This window comes from Ochotona curzoniae, unplaced genomic scaffold (assembly GCF_017591425.1).
Source record: "Ochotona curzoniae isolate NIBS_2020 unplaced genomic scaffold, NIBS_Ocur_1.0 scaffold_4683, whole genome shotgun sequence".
Lineage (NCBI taxonomy): Eukaryota > Metazoa > Chordata > Mammalia > Lagomorpha > Ochotonidae > Ochotona > Ochotona curzoniae.
This window is the reverse complement of record NW_024467121.1, coordinates 1413903-1431102: the sequence shown is the minus strand read 5'-3', so window position 1 is coordinate 1431102 and position 17200 is coordinate 1413903. Positions and strand designations below refer to the sequence as shown.

The 17200-nt window shown below is 45.8% G+C and overlaps 1 protein-coding gene across 1 annotated transcript in view; it reads left to right on the top strand.

Moving 5' to 3' along the window:
• The window catches only part of NMT2 (N-myristoyltransferase 2), a 55874-nt gene that overhangs the window by 11524 nt on the left and 27150 nt on the right, over positions 1 to 17200 (top strand). Inside the window, exon 2 of the mRNA XM_040967917.1 lies at positions 14128 to 14263. Within this exon, the coding sequence (XP_040823851.1) occupies positions 14128 to 14263 (136 nt within the window). The remainder of the gene's footprint in view (positions 1 to 14127; positions 14264 to 17200) is intronic.

Genomic DNA, 17200 nt, shown 5'->3' with positions numbered 1-17200 from the left:
ATCTGGTTCACTGCACGCACCGGTAGCTTTATCAAGGTGTGGTGACTGGATTGCAGTGATTCTAAGTGCCCACTGACTCATTTCTTTTCTTTTCTTTTCTTTTCTTTTTTTTTTTTTTTTTTACCTTTACAGCTTTTATTTCTTTTATTATTATTATTATTTAACAGATTTTATTTTTTCTCCTACCCCCACTTTCTTTTCTTTTCTTTTTTTTTTTTTTTTTTTGTTTGACAATCCTTACATATTCAACTAGGGTAAAAAAGGTTCAAGGGCTACAGGGAAGTGGGCAAGACCATCACTTCCATACCGCTTCCTTCATGTATCTGAGGTAAAAGGGGATATAGAGGGAGAAGCCCCACCCAGTTTCCCACCCACCCCAAGTCCCGGATGTGGGGCATGCTCTGAGATACTTGATCAAGTGGTTCCAATAGTTCCCCATTCATGGATCGCTACCAGTCTCGCCACTCCAAGCACGGTGTGGTCGTTGAAGAATCCATTGATTGACACAGTCCCTTCTAGAGTCTCCTTTTGCCCAGCATTTTGCTGCCCACAGATAGCTGAGGTTGTTAATTGACTTGTTCTCTTTTCTTGGTTAGGACTCTAAGTCCAGTTTCTCGACTGGGGAGATCCTCAAAGAAATTTTGAGGTATTCCCAGTCCAGATTCCTGCGTGTTCTAGCAAGCATAGGACCCGGCACAGTCCATCGCCTCGATCAGCTGGTGGTTGTAGTTGCTGGGTTGGTTCGGTCTCCATCCATGTCCTCCACTGGAACCGATGGGTGTTACAGTCCGGCCTGGTTCCGCCCTGGGCACACTTGGCCCTCACAAAAACCAGTAGGAGCTGCAGCCCAGTCAAGGCGGCCCACAGTAATCCCAACCGGGCCTACCCGCTACCCTGGCTTGCCAGTATGTATGACAGACTAGTCTAGTCTGTCCCATATTCCCCTCTGCTCATACCATCCATCCACTGGTTCACTCCCAAATGCTTACAACAGCTGGGGCTGAACCAGGCTGAAATCAGGATGCTGGTTCCACCTGCGTCTGCCCTCAGGGTGTCAGGCAGCCAGGTACTTGAGTCCTCCCTTACTGCCTCTCAGGTTGTGCAGTTGTAGGAAGGTCGATCAGAAGTGGAACCAGGAATGGAACCCACAGGTGCTGTGGCAGGATGCCAGCCTCCTAAGCAGCAACTTAATCCACGAGCCGAGGGCCCACGAGCTCATCTGTTAAACTCCTGATGTGTGTTTTGTACATTCTGTTTATGTTTATTTTTTAACTCTCATGCAGTCATTGCAAACAGGTCAGGAGGCTGGGACTGAACCATTTTTTACTAGCTTGTTTCTCTAACCCACCTTAAGTCCTGGGCAACTCTGTGAACCTGTGTCTTTTCACGCAGCTGTGTGGTCTCAGACTCTGAGGAGTGATTTGTTTCCTGTTTCTGCTTTATGTCCCTGAGGGCCACAGATGACCAGTCAGCACCGAGGACCCTTAGAAGCCCACTTTAAACACTGCCATCACTGAAGTTTGCAGGCAGATTATTTTTTTTCCTAAGCCCAGATCATCTCCCTTTCTGGTGGCAGCCTCCAGTCGCTCCACCTGGGGCTGGTACAGTTCAGCATCCCCTGCTGTGGTGTCATCTTGCAGGATCCCGGAACCCAGTGTCACGCAGAGTAGGCCCGAGGAATTTTGGCACTGCACCTCCCTTAGCCTCCGTCTGGCTCGGGAATATCCGCTTGAATGCGCCTTTCCCTCACACTGCCACATGTGTCTGTGGCTCCTGCTCTTTGTGGTTTCCAGTTGTAGTCGGTTGGTGGTCGGTCGTGTTGTCCCAGCCAGTAGGAATCACAAAGGAAAGTAAGATTTGACCCTTACGGCTTCTGTGTGGTTGAACTTGGGCTTCTGTCACAGCAAAATATGGCCTTCTCATTCCCACGGGTGCGTTCACTTGATTTGGGTCCGTGAGTTCATATTGTTAATTTCTTAGAAAAGGTGGTGATTCTGTTAATGTAATAAATTCCTCATAGTTTGCTCCTTTAGTAGATCTGGCTGGGGGTGGGTTGTAATTTTTGTTGTTCATCGCATTTGGATATTTATAACATTTTGAAGAAATTAAAGAAAATGGATAAACATTGATGTGGAGGCTTAGCTTGCTACACTGTGGTGGTGGCAGCTCCTACATCATCCTGTTTTACAAGGCCATCCAATGACTGTCGTTCCCCTTCCCCGTTAGTGGACAAAAAGGTTGTTTCCGGAGTTTTTTCCCCATGATTTTTCTTGTTTTCCTTCCCTAGAGTATTTCCTAATGAATGTTGTGCAGTCTCAGCTGACAAGTCTCATGGAGGCAAGTGAGGGTTACTGGACATGCAACAGGAATCAACTTGAAACTACTCAGTGACTCTGTTGGTGTGAGTGTGTTCATTGCTGAATTAGACTGCATTAGTGGATCTGCCTGCTTCTAAAGCTTTACATTTCAGAAGTTCTTGCTTTGGTCATGGGCTGGGTCCTCCCTTAAGGATGGCAGGAGGCAGGCAAGACCAGCCATGCCTTATGCTTCCAGCACCCGTGTTCTTCCTGTTTGACTTGTTACTGTCGCGTGCTGAGAGTAAAGGGAAGAGAGACGCCTTTTAGCCAAAGACACAATGCGGTGCTGCCTTCCTCTCCTGGCTGAGGCCAGCTTGAAGCCACCCATCTCAGCCATGGCGTTTGTATGCCTTCTACAATGTTGGCTTGCTTCTTTTCTCTACTCATGGCTGCCCAGGGTGAAGCCCGGATTTTGAGCTCCTTCCAGGACTGGGGAGGTGCATGCCCTTGGAGGTCTGAGCTCAGGTGCCATTGGTACAGCCTCACCAGCATGGCCTGTGTCCCTGGATTCTCTTCACAGAAATTGTTTTCCTTCTCTAGTCTCTCTGGCCTTTCCTCTCAGGTGCATACCACAGGCTCATTTTTCCAGTCTTCAGTTGTGCCATTTTTCTCTTGTCACTTGTTGGCTTGTTTTTCTTTCCGAAGCCATCTGCAGCCTCTCATTCTGCACCACCAGCTCTCGGGCCACCTTTGCCTCATCAGCCGCTGAGCAGCCTTCGTTTCAGAACCGACCACTCTTCCTTCTCGTGCGGCCTCATGGTGCTTTTCCTCATGCATGTCATTGTGAAAGGTGGCAGTCTTCCTTTGATAGCACACATATTTTACCCCTTCTTTACTAGATTTTTCAGGGTGGGAGGGGGTGGAGAAGCATAGTGTTTTGCCACCCTCTATAGCCATAAGGATTTCATACAAATGTGGGATATTTCTGTAATGAAATAGCCAGCTCCATGATCATTGAGATTGATTTTAAAAAAGTGTAAGAAGTGAAAATTGGGGGAGAGTGTCTGGATTTGTTGATGAAGACATCAGCTAAGATGCCCGCCTCTCCCGTCGGGGTGCTTAGGTTCAGTTCTCTGCTGCAGGTTCCAGCCTCCTGCTGGCACGGAACCTGGGAGGCAGCAGCCATGGCCGCTGTGGTGAGGTTCCTGCCATCCAGGTTGGTAGTCTGGATGAAGTGCCTGGCTTCTGGAGTCCGCCTCACGACTACAGTGAACATTTTGAGAGTGAGTCAGTAGCTAGGAGCTGTCTTTTCTTCATCTGTATCTATTTCTATGTCTCTCTGCCTCCCAAATAAATGTACAAATGAAGTAAGATAGTTGATTAAGGAAATGGAAATTTGATATGCAAAGGAATTTATACATAGGAATATATTGTGGAAAATGCATCAAATTATTTACTTTCCTGGAATGCATTGATGTTACTAAATGTAGAGGCCAGTGTTGCAGTATAGCAGGTAAAGCTGCCTGCTGTGATACTGACATCTCATACAGACACTGAACTGGTTTGGATTGCAGCTCTTCCATGTCCCATCCAGCTCCCAGCTAATGTACCTGGTAAAGCAGCAAGAGATAACCTGAATCCTTGGGCCCTTGACCCCCGTGGGAGACCCAGAAGAATCTCCTGGCTTAGCTTCTGGCTCCTGGCTTGGCTCCCAGGGCTGGGGCCTTTGGCAGCCATTGTGGAATGAAACAGTAAATGGAAGACTTCTTCTCCTCTGTCTGTCTCTCCCTTTCTCTCTGGAGTTCTTCCTTCCAAATAAAATAGCTATTCTAAAGAATAAATTGTATAAAAAAGTATTAAATGTAACAGTGGTAATGCCATACTGAAGTGAATCTCAGCCAGCAAAAAGCATTCTCTTAACTCTCTTCCCTTGTAAACTCAGAAAGACCCAGGAATGAAAAAGTCACACAGGAGCTGTTATATTATCAGTTGTTCTGTTGGAGAAACCTTTGTGAGCGTGAGAGAAGATGGTGAAAAAGCAAGAGCAATTTTTTTAGTCATTTGGACCATCAGGCACTTCCTTCAAGCATTTAAGAAAATATGTATCTTATTTACTTGTTCTGTTTTTTTCATCTTATCATAACCCGAGATACACAAAACTTAGCCTTTATTAAGTTTGTTGAGTGGCTGGTGGAACAATTCATATTTATTTATAATATCCCTTCCTTAGCCTTTAAAATATTCCCTCCTTTCTTCTGATCTTGGGATATCTGCACAGAAAGGTCTATACAAACTAAACTTCGTACTGACCTTCTACTATAAATTAACATAAGCTCTGATCAGAATTAGGTTTTTACCATGGAGCAAGCACAGCTGTTTGATTAATGATGGAATAGTTGCAGAAGGAGAAGGCCCATGAGGGCCTTCTGTATTTCTATATTTAGAATATACCCAAGTTTTAAAAGAACCAAAAGTCTAGAAAAAACCCAATGCGTAAAGAAAAGGGATTGGTCTGTTAGGTCGGAAGCAGAAGCCGGCTGTCATGCTTGTTGTCCGCCCAGGCTCCTCATGAACCCAGGCTGACCGTCCTGCCATGGCCTGGAGTGAACGGCTACCCTCCACTGCTAACACCCATGGGAACATGGAAATGGTTGGCCACCGCCATAGTCACTCAACCCAACAGCTGCTTGGTGACCACCCACTTGGCTGACCTTCATGGTGGTATCTCCTAGCAATAAGCTGCTGGGGACAGCTTCAAGTTGTGGGTCTTCCCAAGACTCATCCAGGACTCACAGCCAGGCCACCGATTAGGTGACTTTGAAGATGTTTCCTGTATCAATCCCAAGAGCAGGCGTGTGCTGAGTAGCGGATGAAGCCGCCAAACCCAGGAGGGGTCTGAAAGCGCAGCTCGCAAGAGGCATCCCTGAGGCTGGATGAGGACAGCCAAAGGTCGGCATGCCACTCTGGGTGGCACATCACACATACAGAGGAGGGGGTAAAAATCCATCCTGGGATCACACACATGAGTCCCCCACAAAAAACCAAGCTAACTTGTGTGAATTCTTCTGGAACTTAAACCGCAGGCAGAAATTCCTGATTGAGTTGAACAGCCCGGTGATCAGCTGGTTACATTTACCAGAGGTATGTGTGTGTTTCCTTTCCTCGTGTTTCTCCTGTGTTGGTAGACTTTACAGTGCTCTCCACATCATGGGTTCAAATGGAGCATCTGCGCCCGAGGTGCTTGGCTGCCAGAGCCTCCCCTTTGGTGCAGCACTTACTGTCAGCCCATACCGTCAGTCTTTTGTCTTCTTGGTGAACTTCCTTATTGATCTCTCGTAGATCCAGCAAACACCTATTGAGTGCCTTTTGTGTGCTAGACACTATCTCAGGCACTAGGACTACAATGTAGCATCCTGGATTATGGATATCAGTGGGAGGGATACAAATAATAATGCCATTCAGATAGTAATACCTTGTGGAAAGAGGTTTAAAGTAGGAGAATCGCAAACTACCTAACACACTGACTGCTTTTCATGTGCCCGCTCTTATCCTAAGTTCTGTGTATGAACTCACTTTGTGCTTATGGTTTTTATGATAGCATTTTTGGAAGAATTTTATCTTTTCTGGAGACAGAAGTTCAGAAGTTAAGTAATACACTCAGAAAATTGGGGCAGGCATCATGGTGCAGCAGATGAAATGGCTTCTTTCATAACACCTGCATCCCCTAGCAGACTGTGGTGTGGGTCCCAGTCACCCTGCTTGCGGGCTGGATTCCTGCTGGAGTACCAGGAAGGCTGTGGGCAGTGGCCCCCCACTGGGGAAGGTCCAGCTGGAATTCCAGCTCCAAGCTTCAGCCTCGCCCTGATCTGACTGTGCAGGCATTCGGAGAATAAACAGCAGAGCGATCCCTCTCTCTGTCACTTTCATGTAGGTGAAAAATTTTTAAATAAACATTAAAAAAAAAAAAATCACACAGCTGGGAAGCTAGGATTTAAACTGTGTGGCCAGACTCTAGCAAAGGCCTATACTCCTTTCTAGTAAATTGCATCTTATCTCTGTGTTGTACTGGAAACAAAATATGAAGGGGACATGAGCTCATTTGTGTCTCCTGGCTACTAAGTCTTTGTCATAGGTTATTGGTATCTTGCTTCAATCTGTAGTTTAAAATTTTGTTTATAGTCACTTTGTCATTAAATGTTTTACTTTTCTGCTAATGTGTTGGGTATAATAAGCAAGCTAGCATAATGACTGGACTGTCACGAAAATTGCTCCAACTCAGTGTCTGTGCACTCCTTGCTCATGTCACAGTTCTGGGCAGGTGTTCAGGTGGAGCCCAGGGAGGCGCTCCTTCCCACTGCTGTTCACCAACCACACTTCTTCATGTGGCTCCGCCATCCTCCCAAACCATTTGGACCTTAATAGCCATATAAAACTATCAACTTATACTGAACCTTTAAAAAAAAGACTTATTTATCTGTTTGAAAGGCAGAGCATATGTGTGTATGTGTGTGTGAGAGAAGGGCAGGGGAAGTATCTTCCATCCACTGATTCATTCTTCCAAATGACCATGTTGGCCAGGGCTGGGCCAGTCTGAATCAGGAGCCAGCAGCTTCTTCCAGGCCTCCCGTGTGGGCACAGAGACTCAAACACAGGCCATCCTCCGCTGCTTTCCCAGGTACATTATCTGGGAGCTAGATTGGAAATGGAACAGTGGGTCTCAAACCAGTGCCCATATGTGATGCTGGGCTGTAGGTGGCTGCTTTATGTGCTACACCACAACACCAGACCCAATTTACTAAATTTTTAGTCCTGTTTGTGGTTGCCTTGACAGGGCCAAGACAAGTGAATTTGTAGACCTTATGTCACCTTTGCAGGCCAGTAGTCCCCTACTGCCACTAGCAGTTCACCTGCATGGAAGTCCTGTCAGCACAGGGTCCAGAGAATTCCATCCTGGAGGGTCTCGGGACCAGCAGGAAGCAGCAGCACGCAATCACATCCTCCCAGATTCACTGCTGTGCCCTAGTCGGTGGCCAAGGGTCATTGCAAGGGAGCTAGGAAATGTGTAGCCGCGAGTTCAGGGAGAAGGGATGGATTTCTGAGGACTTTGTCCCAGCCCAGCTGGAAAATGTTACATGGCTCTGCTCATATCCCATCGGATTAGTCCATTAAACTCTGTGCACACATTCCATGAATACTCCCGCAGAGGTACTTATTGTATGTGTGTATGAAAAATTTGACATTTCCTTGGCTGAGAAGTTCATTGGTTTCTTCTTGAGGTTTGAATACGCCAAAGATTCTCTGGAGACACAGCTTTTGTTACACATCTTGGGAAAGAGAGAAATGGAAGTTGTGTTCTTCAGAGACGCGGGAATCACAAGTGATTTCTGCAGCTCAGCCATCATCCACCTGATCTCAGGCACTGAGACCCCAAGGTGGCGTTTCTTCTTAGAATTTCCCAGAAGAATCTCCTTGAGGCCCAAGGCTGTGGCTTGGCAGATAGTGCCACTACCTGCAGCACTTGTATCCCACCCATATGGACACCAGTTCAAGTCCCAGCTGCACCACTTCTGATCGTGCTAATGTTCCTGGGAAAACAGTGGGGAATGGGCACTTACTCTTGGCTGCTAATTCCCTTAAGAATTCTAGAAATGGAGAAACAGCACCTTCTTGTTTTAGGGTTGAGAAGGTTGGGAGGGTGCAGTTTATTTCCAGGTATTGGAGGATGAGCGTGTCTTAAGCAATATGTTAACAACTGTACCAAATACTTGCTTCACTGATCAGACATTTGTGATTAACATCAACTAGTGTAGAGCATTAGAAACTGTGAGTAAATTTTTCTGTAAAACACACACACACGCACACACACACACTCTGCTACAAGTGTACTACTTCAAAGCTACCAGCCATGGGACCATTGAGGGAGGAACACCTAAAATATTCCTACTCCCAAATCAGAGAACTTACAAAACAATACATAGCCACAGTGTATTTCTAGCTTCCATACCTGGCCTTGATAGGTTTATTTAAGCCCAGTTGCTAGTCAGATATTTCAGGCACTCTTAGTCACCAAATGATTTTAAATAAAAACATCATGATAGTACAAATTAGATTCTGCTAATGGAAATGAGCTGCTCATTTTTGGGATAGAAATGCATTACTATTTTTTAAGCCACTAGAGTACCTCTTCACAAGGTCTTAATGTAAAAATGAGCACACTTCTATTTTAGGACTAGGAACAAGGAAATCGAAATCTATAGCTCCAGTATTTGTTTCTTATACAGTTTTACTGTCAGACATATCTTTCATATTTTGACTTCACAAAGGAATGAATTACCCATTGAATTTAAATTTCCATTTTAAAGAAGACTCTCAGTGGCCTTTACCGGTTGGGCTCCTTTTCATTAACAAGCAGACAAAATAGCTGAAGAGTGATAGCAGAGAAATAGATATATTTCATTTGCTGGCACCTCCACAAAAGCCAACCCTGGAACCAGGAACTCAAGGTCTTCCACATGAGTAACGATGCCCCAAGTACTTGGGCTATCGTCTACTGCCTCCCAGCAACCTGAGTCAGAGCCAGGCTGAGCAGCCAAGACTTGAACTAGCACCCTGACGTGGGATGCAGATGTCCCAAGCAGTGATTAAACCTGTATTACTTATTTATTTACAAATTTTTTAATGAGTTAGTTTGATACATAAACATGTGCTTGAAAAAAGTTGACCCTCTGTCATTTGGATATTGGGCAATAGGGCTGGCCCTTTGTAGCAGTTACAAAACTGAGTTATAGTGTGCTAAGAACACCAAAATACTGTTGTTTAGGTGACCACTCAAAGAGTTGGATCCCTGTCCCTGTGAGAGACCCAACTGAAGTTCCGGGCTCCTGGCATCAGCGTAGCCCAGCCCTAATTATTTTGCCTGTGAAAGATCTCTCTTTCTGATTCTCCCTCCTCTTGATCACCCTGCATTTCAAAATAAATAAACCTGTAGAACAATTTAGCGAACATATTGAAAATCACCACAGCTCATTTTCTGGCTTAAAAATGGCTTCCATTCTCCTACATTGCAGAACATGCTGTGCCTTCCTAAGACAGCCCCTGGGTTACATCCTATTAGGGCTTAGGTATCTGGCTCTGGGTTCAAAGCTCAGAAACCAGTGGTTCAAGCCAGTGTGGCGTGGAGGAGGCTGCTCATGGTCACTTGTTCTCCATGTGAACATCTGTGGTGAGTCATCTACTCCGTGCTATCATACAGATAGGCCTAAGGTGGCCCCTGCAAGCACTGCCCTGACAGAGGGACAGAAGAGCACACAGCAGCCAGTGTCCATGGCGGCTCTGAATCCTGCTGCTCAATCCGCTCTTGCAAAGTTGTCCTTCTGATTCTTGCTTCTGTGTTGTGATCAATCAGTGCTGCCCTCGGGGTGATCCTGCTTGAAGAAAACCAGCTCTGTGTCTGAAGGACTTTCTTTCTGCCTGATTCCTACCTGTTCACAGCAGGAGGGGGACCTGGACTCTTCTTGTTTTGTTCTACTCCATCATGTTCAAGCCATTGCAATGCATTGAAACATGTCATTGCCCGTGGGACCTAACTTAGGGACGGCATTTCGCTAGCATCCTGTGTTGGAGTTCCTGGGTTTGACTCTCAGCACCTGCTTCCAGTCCCAGCTTTCCGATGATGTACATCCTAGAAACAGCAGGTGATGCTCAAGAAGATGGGGCTCCTGGTTCCAGCCTGGCTTCACCCTGGCTGCTGCAGGCCTGCAGAGAGCAAATCAGCAGGTAGAAAATCCTGTGTGTCTCTGTCTTTCCAAGATGGATGAATGAATGAATGCCATGGGCTTCCTGGCTTTTACTTCATAATCACTCACTAGACAAAAGTCATACCTGGGAGTCTTTAGCGGAAACTTTCTCCTCTTGGCTGGGCTTTCTTTAGGCAGTTGTGTAATCGACATAATTAAGATTCTTAGGAGCCCTGTTGATAAAGGGAAGACCCTCGAGGCACATCTTTTGGGAACTCAGGCCTTTGTTAAAGGGGCCCTAAGATCTTCTTGAAGGCTTAACAGAAGGTCTGACAGCCACACCTGGATTTGACTGTTGCTTCTTTTTGTGTCCTGAGGCCATTTCTTAATATGCTAATCCTCTGTTCTCTGGAGAAGCTCAAAACCAGAAGCAGTTTTGGTTTTGAATCTGACAACTCTGGGCCAGGTTTGTAGGTTGTGTAAATTCTGCTCAGAACCTAAAATCCTTGTTGTCTAATCAATCTGTTTCTCACTCTGTTGTGGGCAGCTAGGAGTGGCCAACGTTTTCAACACTTTTTCCAGAAACCTTTTGAGTTAATCATCAAATTCATTTAGGCTTACTGTCTTTTTTTTCCTTCTTCTTCTTTTTAAGGTTACTTTATTGTTTAAAAGGCAGAGTTACAGAGAGAGGCAGAGAGATCTTCTGTCTGCTGGTTTACTTAACCAGATAGCTGCAATAATGGAGCTGGGTCAGCCCCAAGCCAGGAGCTTCTTTGGTGTCTCCCATGTGCAAGGGCCTAATGACCTGAGTTGTATTCTGCTGCTTTCCCAGGGAATCTAACAGGAAGCAATGGAAACTTGAACCAGAATTCTGCTAGGGCATGCTGGACCCATGTCACGTGGCAGTTTAGCTCCCCCTGCACCACAACGCCAGGTGCATCTTGGTGTTAATTTTATAACTATTCCTCTCCTGCGTCAGAGGCATCTTTTTCTGTCTTCTATGCACCTGTTTTGTTTTTCTTTATGTCAGTCGTCTGCAAAGGTCTTGTTCCCTGTCTGAGCCCTGTCTGAGCCATCATACAACCAGGGCCTTCTACTTGGGTTGTTATTCACTTTCAGATACCATATTTCTGTCTCAGCACTCATTACTATAGTGAAATTAAAACAAGGATCACTTACTGTGCTTCCAGCTTTGGTGGGACAGGAAGTTGGCGAAAGTAGATAGACACTTGGGGAATCTCCTAGACTGTTGCAGTCACACCAGGGGCTGCTGTCCTGTCACTTGCAGATTTGCCTCTTCTGTCTCAGTGGCAGTTCGCTCTGCAGCTGTCAAATTCAGTTGCACCCCTCTGGGGGCCTGCCCATGGGGCTGGAGGCCTCAGGGCGGCCAGACCTCATTGGGGACTCCTGACTGGGAAGTCACTTCTGCTGTGCACAGGGGAAGGCCAGTCACTGCCCTCCCACTCCCTGATCAAAAGAGAAGGGAGCAGACCCTAACGCAAGAAGAACTCATGCACAGGTTTGAAAACTGATTTCCAATATATTTTCATCGTTTTTTTCCCCTGTATCTGGGTTCAGGGGAGAAACAAAGGGAGATGCCCCACCCAGCTTCCCACCCATCCCAGTCCCCTATGTGAGGCATGCTCCAAGGGTCAAAATGATGATATTAGTGTGGAAACAATGGTTTTAAACCACACCTCCCCCCTCAAAAAAGAAAACTGATTGTCCAGTGGGTATATGCGTAGCCAGTAAGTAGGGATGTGTCCTTTCTCACTCCATCTGCTTGTCAGTCTTTGGGCAATACAGTCTGGCACTGAATTAATTACAGTAAAACTTCCCTGTGTTTATTATGTATTTTTGAAAAGAGGAGGCATGGTACATTACATTGTACTTATCTACTACCAATTGAGTTAGAAAACTAATTTAACTTTTATTTCCCAAAAGCCATTAAAATTCTGGGGGAGGGGCGATGGGGGGAAGCAGAGAAGGACAGAAGTGTACTTTTGGAATTGGAGTGACCTTTGTAAGCAAGATTTAAAAGCCAAGAAACCACAGGGGAACTTTTTAAGATGTTGGACTACAGGAAGTAAAACTGAAGGATAAAAAATAAACTGGATGAACAATTTACAGCCTAAATAAAAGATAACCAGCTAGGCGATGAATCATAAGCCATAAAGGAGCCTCTGCCCCTTCAGGCTGTTGTGAGGATTCAATGAGGTTAAATGCCGGAAGGAAATATTTAATAAATGGCATACCCTGGGAGTCATTGGGTGATAGCCTGACTGAGCCCCAGGCTGCTGCTGGCTTCAGCGTGGTCCAGATCTGGCTGTCGGCAGGCACTGGGGAAGTGAAACAGTAAATGGGAGATATGTCTGCCTGTCTCTGTCGCTGTCTCTCTGCGTTTCAAATACATAAACATTTTAAAAGATCTATAACCTCACTCCTGATTAATTAAGTGAAAATCTGGTCTGCCGTGAGCTTGTTTCCACCCAGGAGGAGATCGTGGCTGAGGAAGAAGCTAATTGCGGCTCTGGCAAGGATGTGGACAGCAAGGTGCTCTGATCTTCCGTCGGTGGTGGAGTGGCAATGGGTACAATATTTGGGAAAGCAGCCTTTATCGCTTAATAAAACTGAGCACCTGCAGGCCTTCTGACCTAGTGTTTCCGCCTATAGTTGTACACAGAGATGCAAGCACCAGAACGGTTTTTGATGCAGGAGTAGTTAGGTAGGAGCTTATCCAGCTGCACAGTCGCAGGCCAGCCAGGTGCTAAGGGAAATGCAGTAGCTCAGTATATCCCAACACAGAGAAAACTCCATGGTCTACAGTTAAGTAGAAGAGAGAAATTAAGTTTCGAAATGGTAGGTTTAAGGTGCAGTTTTGTATGTAAAAAATTGTTTGTAATCAAAATGAGGACTTACTTTGAGAAGAAAGACAAGTTAAGAAGCATATATGCAAGAAAAACTATGGGTTGCATTCGAGGGACAGTATTATAAGGCTGTTAATTAATACGGAAATCTTGTGCATATTAGGAAGTTAATAATTAAGAAGAAAATCGGAGAGGTAAATATGATTGACTTAGAACATAACGATAGGCCAAATTTTCCCTGTTACTTTTATTTTTTAAGATTAATTTATTTCTGTTGGAAAGTCAGAGAGAATAGAGACAGAGAGAAAGATCTTTCATCTGCTAGTTCATTCCTTAAATGGCTGCAGTGGCAGAGTTAATCTGAGCCAAAGCCAGGAGCCAGTTGCTTCTTCCAGGTCTCCCACACAGATACAGGGTCCCAAGGCTTTGGGCCATCCTTGACTGCTTTCCCAGGCCACGAGCAAGGAGCTGGAAGGGAAGTAAAACAGCTGGGACATGAATCAGTGCCCTGACTTTAACTACTAAACTACCGTGCTGGGCCCTCCCCATCACTTTCTTCTGTATTGGACAGTAATACAAGAGTAACTCAACATTCAGGTTTTAGCTCACCAGCTGGGAGTTTTGTGGTAGAGCAGGTCCAGCCCGATAGATGGAAAGTGTACATTCCTTTTGTCTGTTTTTCCCCAGGTTTCCTGCATGAGAAGGTAACAGCTGGAGATGATGAGGGTTCCAAATGGACATGAGTTACCTGTTGCTTATCACTCGGCAGGCCTGCCTTAGGAGAGACTTCCTCCTCTGCATTTTTGAGAATGCACATTGCATATTGCAGACAAGATTGTGTCAGTTCTTTTGCTTCTGTCTTAGTGATTTGGCATATCATGAGATGTCTGCGATGGGGTTTCTTTTTTCTTTTTGGAATGTATTTCTCCCTTAAAGTGCTAAGGAAGTAGAGTAGTGGAACAGGGGTAAGGAGCGTGCCAACTGTGTGACTGCAGATCCGCAATGCCGTTACATGATATCTGCGTGCCTGAGTGTGCCCTGACATTTTCCCACCCTGTCGGTAGCCCTCGTAAGCCAGCTGTGTTTTATGTCCCCCCTGTAGCCTGCAGTCCCACTGTGTCTAGCGCTGGATTTTCGAATGATGAACGTTGTATGGTTTGGTTTGGTTTGAATTGTGCCTTTTTTTTTTTTTTTGAGCTTGTTTGACCCTGTCTGTGTTTCCTGCAGGAGTCCCGGAGGGGATTTGGGAGCCAAAAAGAAGAAGAAAAAACAGAAGAGGAAAAAAGAGAAACCCAACTCTGGAGGCACCAAGTCCGACTCGGCGTCTGACTCCCAGGAGATTAAAATTCAGCCACCGTCAAAAGTGAGCACCCTGTCTCATTCTCTGCTTGTGGTTTCCCAGGCCTGTGAGCTGAGACTGTGTGTTCTGTGGCACCAGTAACTGCAGGCTGTTCACAGCCTCCTGAACACTGACTTTGGCACCCAAATAATTCAAGAGGTACAAGGTGTGGTGTGGTGTGGTCTGGTGTGATGGTGTGATGGTGATGTGTGTGTGTGTGTACCTGCTATATTCTTCCTGTTTTTCAGTAAATGCATTCTGCAAGAAAGCATGAGCTTCTTAGTGGATTTTTTTAAAGTTACACTTGGTGTTTGACGACCTTTAGTTCAGAAGATATTCACGTTGTAGTTTCCCCGGGTGTCTTGCTAATTGCCGGAATAGCACAAGGCCATCTGGCAGCAGATGTCAGCCAGAGCCGCATGGTAAGTCTTCTGTTGACTTTGGATCAGATCAGTTGTCAGCGGTCATTCTTCATTCAGTTGCCAGGGGTGAAGAGCAGCTCCCGGTGAAGAAACAGCCCATTTAGACCAAGCCACAAGTTCTCCTGCTGGGCCCCATCTGGGCACGTTGTGTGCTGTGTGTGTCTGGTGGTGCAGATGGCAGGCACCTCTGTCCATGGAGCCCACCCCCTGTCACCTTGGCTGAGAACCCAGCCCATGTGTGCTAGGTCCTGGGAAACACCAAAGCCTCTGTGCAAGGTGTTTGTGCAGAGGGAATTAGAATTTGAAATGTTCACAAAATAAAGGTGGTTTGGATTGTAGCTGCAAGTAGGTTACCCTGGGTAGAGTGGGGTGCCCTGGAAATACCTCAGAGACCTGGTGCTAACTCCAGCACCTTTGTCCATGAGTCATGTGCCTTTGCCTAAGCCCATTCCTCACTGTAAGTCTTAGCTGGAAAATGGAAATGATGCTTTTCTGTTTCTCAGAGCTGTTGATGCTCATTCAAATGAGACTGTTTTTATTAAATGGCTTTTATAATATAAGGAGCTGTATACAAGGGAAGTTATTACCCTTAAGTAAGTTTTGTGAGCTTCAGATTTTTATTACATAACATTTATGTCATATCACCTGGTCTGAGTATGACAGGTAGTTGTTTAGTTTGGTTTGATTTGTTACCTGTTTTATACACAGGGACCCAGAACCACTGAGAAGGAAAAGTATTCACCCCATTTTTCACTCATTGACTGATGTGGGGTGAGAAAAAAATGGAGACTTCCTCCCTAGCTTTTCAGCTTGTCTCTGAAGGTCATAAATATTCTATCTATCAGATGTAATTTCCAGGGTAACACACTGGAAAATACCACTGTGAGCTTGCAGCATGTCTTCCCATCTCTCAGAGCTGCTTTTGCCACCCCCTTGTTGCTTCTAGCATCACCATCAGTTTATACCCATCCCTCCACCACTAATGACTTGGAATTCTTTACTCACCCCCTGTCTTTTTGTAAGAAACTAGTGCCCATCAAGGCAGAAGACACTGGTGGCATGGCATGATGGAGACCTTCTTTTAAACAGAAACAAGTCAACAGTATTTCAATGTGAGGTTTTCCCCATAACTTGCTTATTTATTTTCACTGCATTTGAAAGGCAAGGGAGAAAACAGAGACAGACAGGTGGAGAAAGATCATCCATCTACTGCTTAACTCCCCCAAATGCCTGCAGCCACTACTGCTGGACCAGGCTGAGCTGGGAGCTGGAAACTGCCACGTTGAAGGCAGGGACCCAAGCCCTTGAGCTCTCATCTGCTGCCAGTGGGGTTCCCATTAGCAGGATGCTGGATCAGGAGAGCAACCAGGACACAATGCAGATTCTGATGCAGGATTCTGGCATTCCAGGTAGGGATTTCAGCTGGCGTGCCATCTGCCCACATCCACCATTGTACTTTTTTTTTTCTTCTGCTAGCTCTAGATAATATTCTAGTCTACAGTAAACTGCATTTTAGAGAATATTCTACCTAACTCAAGAGTCAAAATAGAAATTATTTTTATCTGAATTCTTTTCTCTAAGATTTGTTTATTTGCAAAATGGTGACAATAGATGGGGTGGCCTAGGCTGAAGCCAGGAGCCGGGAACTTCATGTGGGTGTCAGAAACTCAGCCACTTGAGCCATCATCTGCTGCCTCCCAGGTTCACTGAGAGGAGACTGGGTGGGAAGTGGAATAGTGAGCACCCAACCAGCACTCTGATATGGCATGCCTGCACTGCAGGGGATGGCTTAAAGCGCTGCACCACAACACCCACCTCTGTCTGAGTTCTTAAAGATGTATTAATTTGTTTGAAAGGCAGAACAACAGAGAGAGAGAAGGAGAAAGAGAGAGAGAGAGATCTTTCATCAATTGGATTGATCGTCAAATGGGTACAAAGGCAGGTCTGGGCAGGCCAAAGCCAGGAGTCAGGAACTCCATCCACGGCTCCCAGACGTGTGGCAGGGACTCAACCACTTGGACCATCATCTGCTATCTTCTCAGTTGCATGAGCAAGGAGCTGAACTGAAGTGGAACATCTGGGACTTGAACTGGCACTCCTAAATGGGTTGCCATCATCCCAAGCTGCAGCTCAGCTGGTGTGCCATAACACCAGCTCCTTCTTGCATGATTTCTTAGTGGTAGAAGGTGTAGATGTTTTTCGAAGGTAGTAAATTTGAAAATCGCTAGTAAAGAACATGATTGCCATTCAGTATTTCTTAAGGAGTAATTTATGGAAGAAAAGAATACCTGCCTCCTAACCAGGAGTAGAACAGCGGAAGTTAGCACAGGACCACTGGGCGTTCTCATTCTGTTAGCACAGTCACCTCTCCCCAGGAGGTGCTGCTGTGCAAGGCGCATGAGTATGGGGAAGAGGTTGAGACTGAGTTTTCCTTACTGCTTTGTGCTTACTTGTATCAGAAAGCATTTCAATAGGAAGCTTCAGGAGCCGTTTGACAAGTGGGGACCTTGTGTAGACAGCGCTGGGCAACTGGATGAGC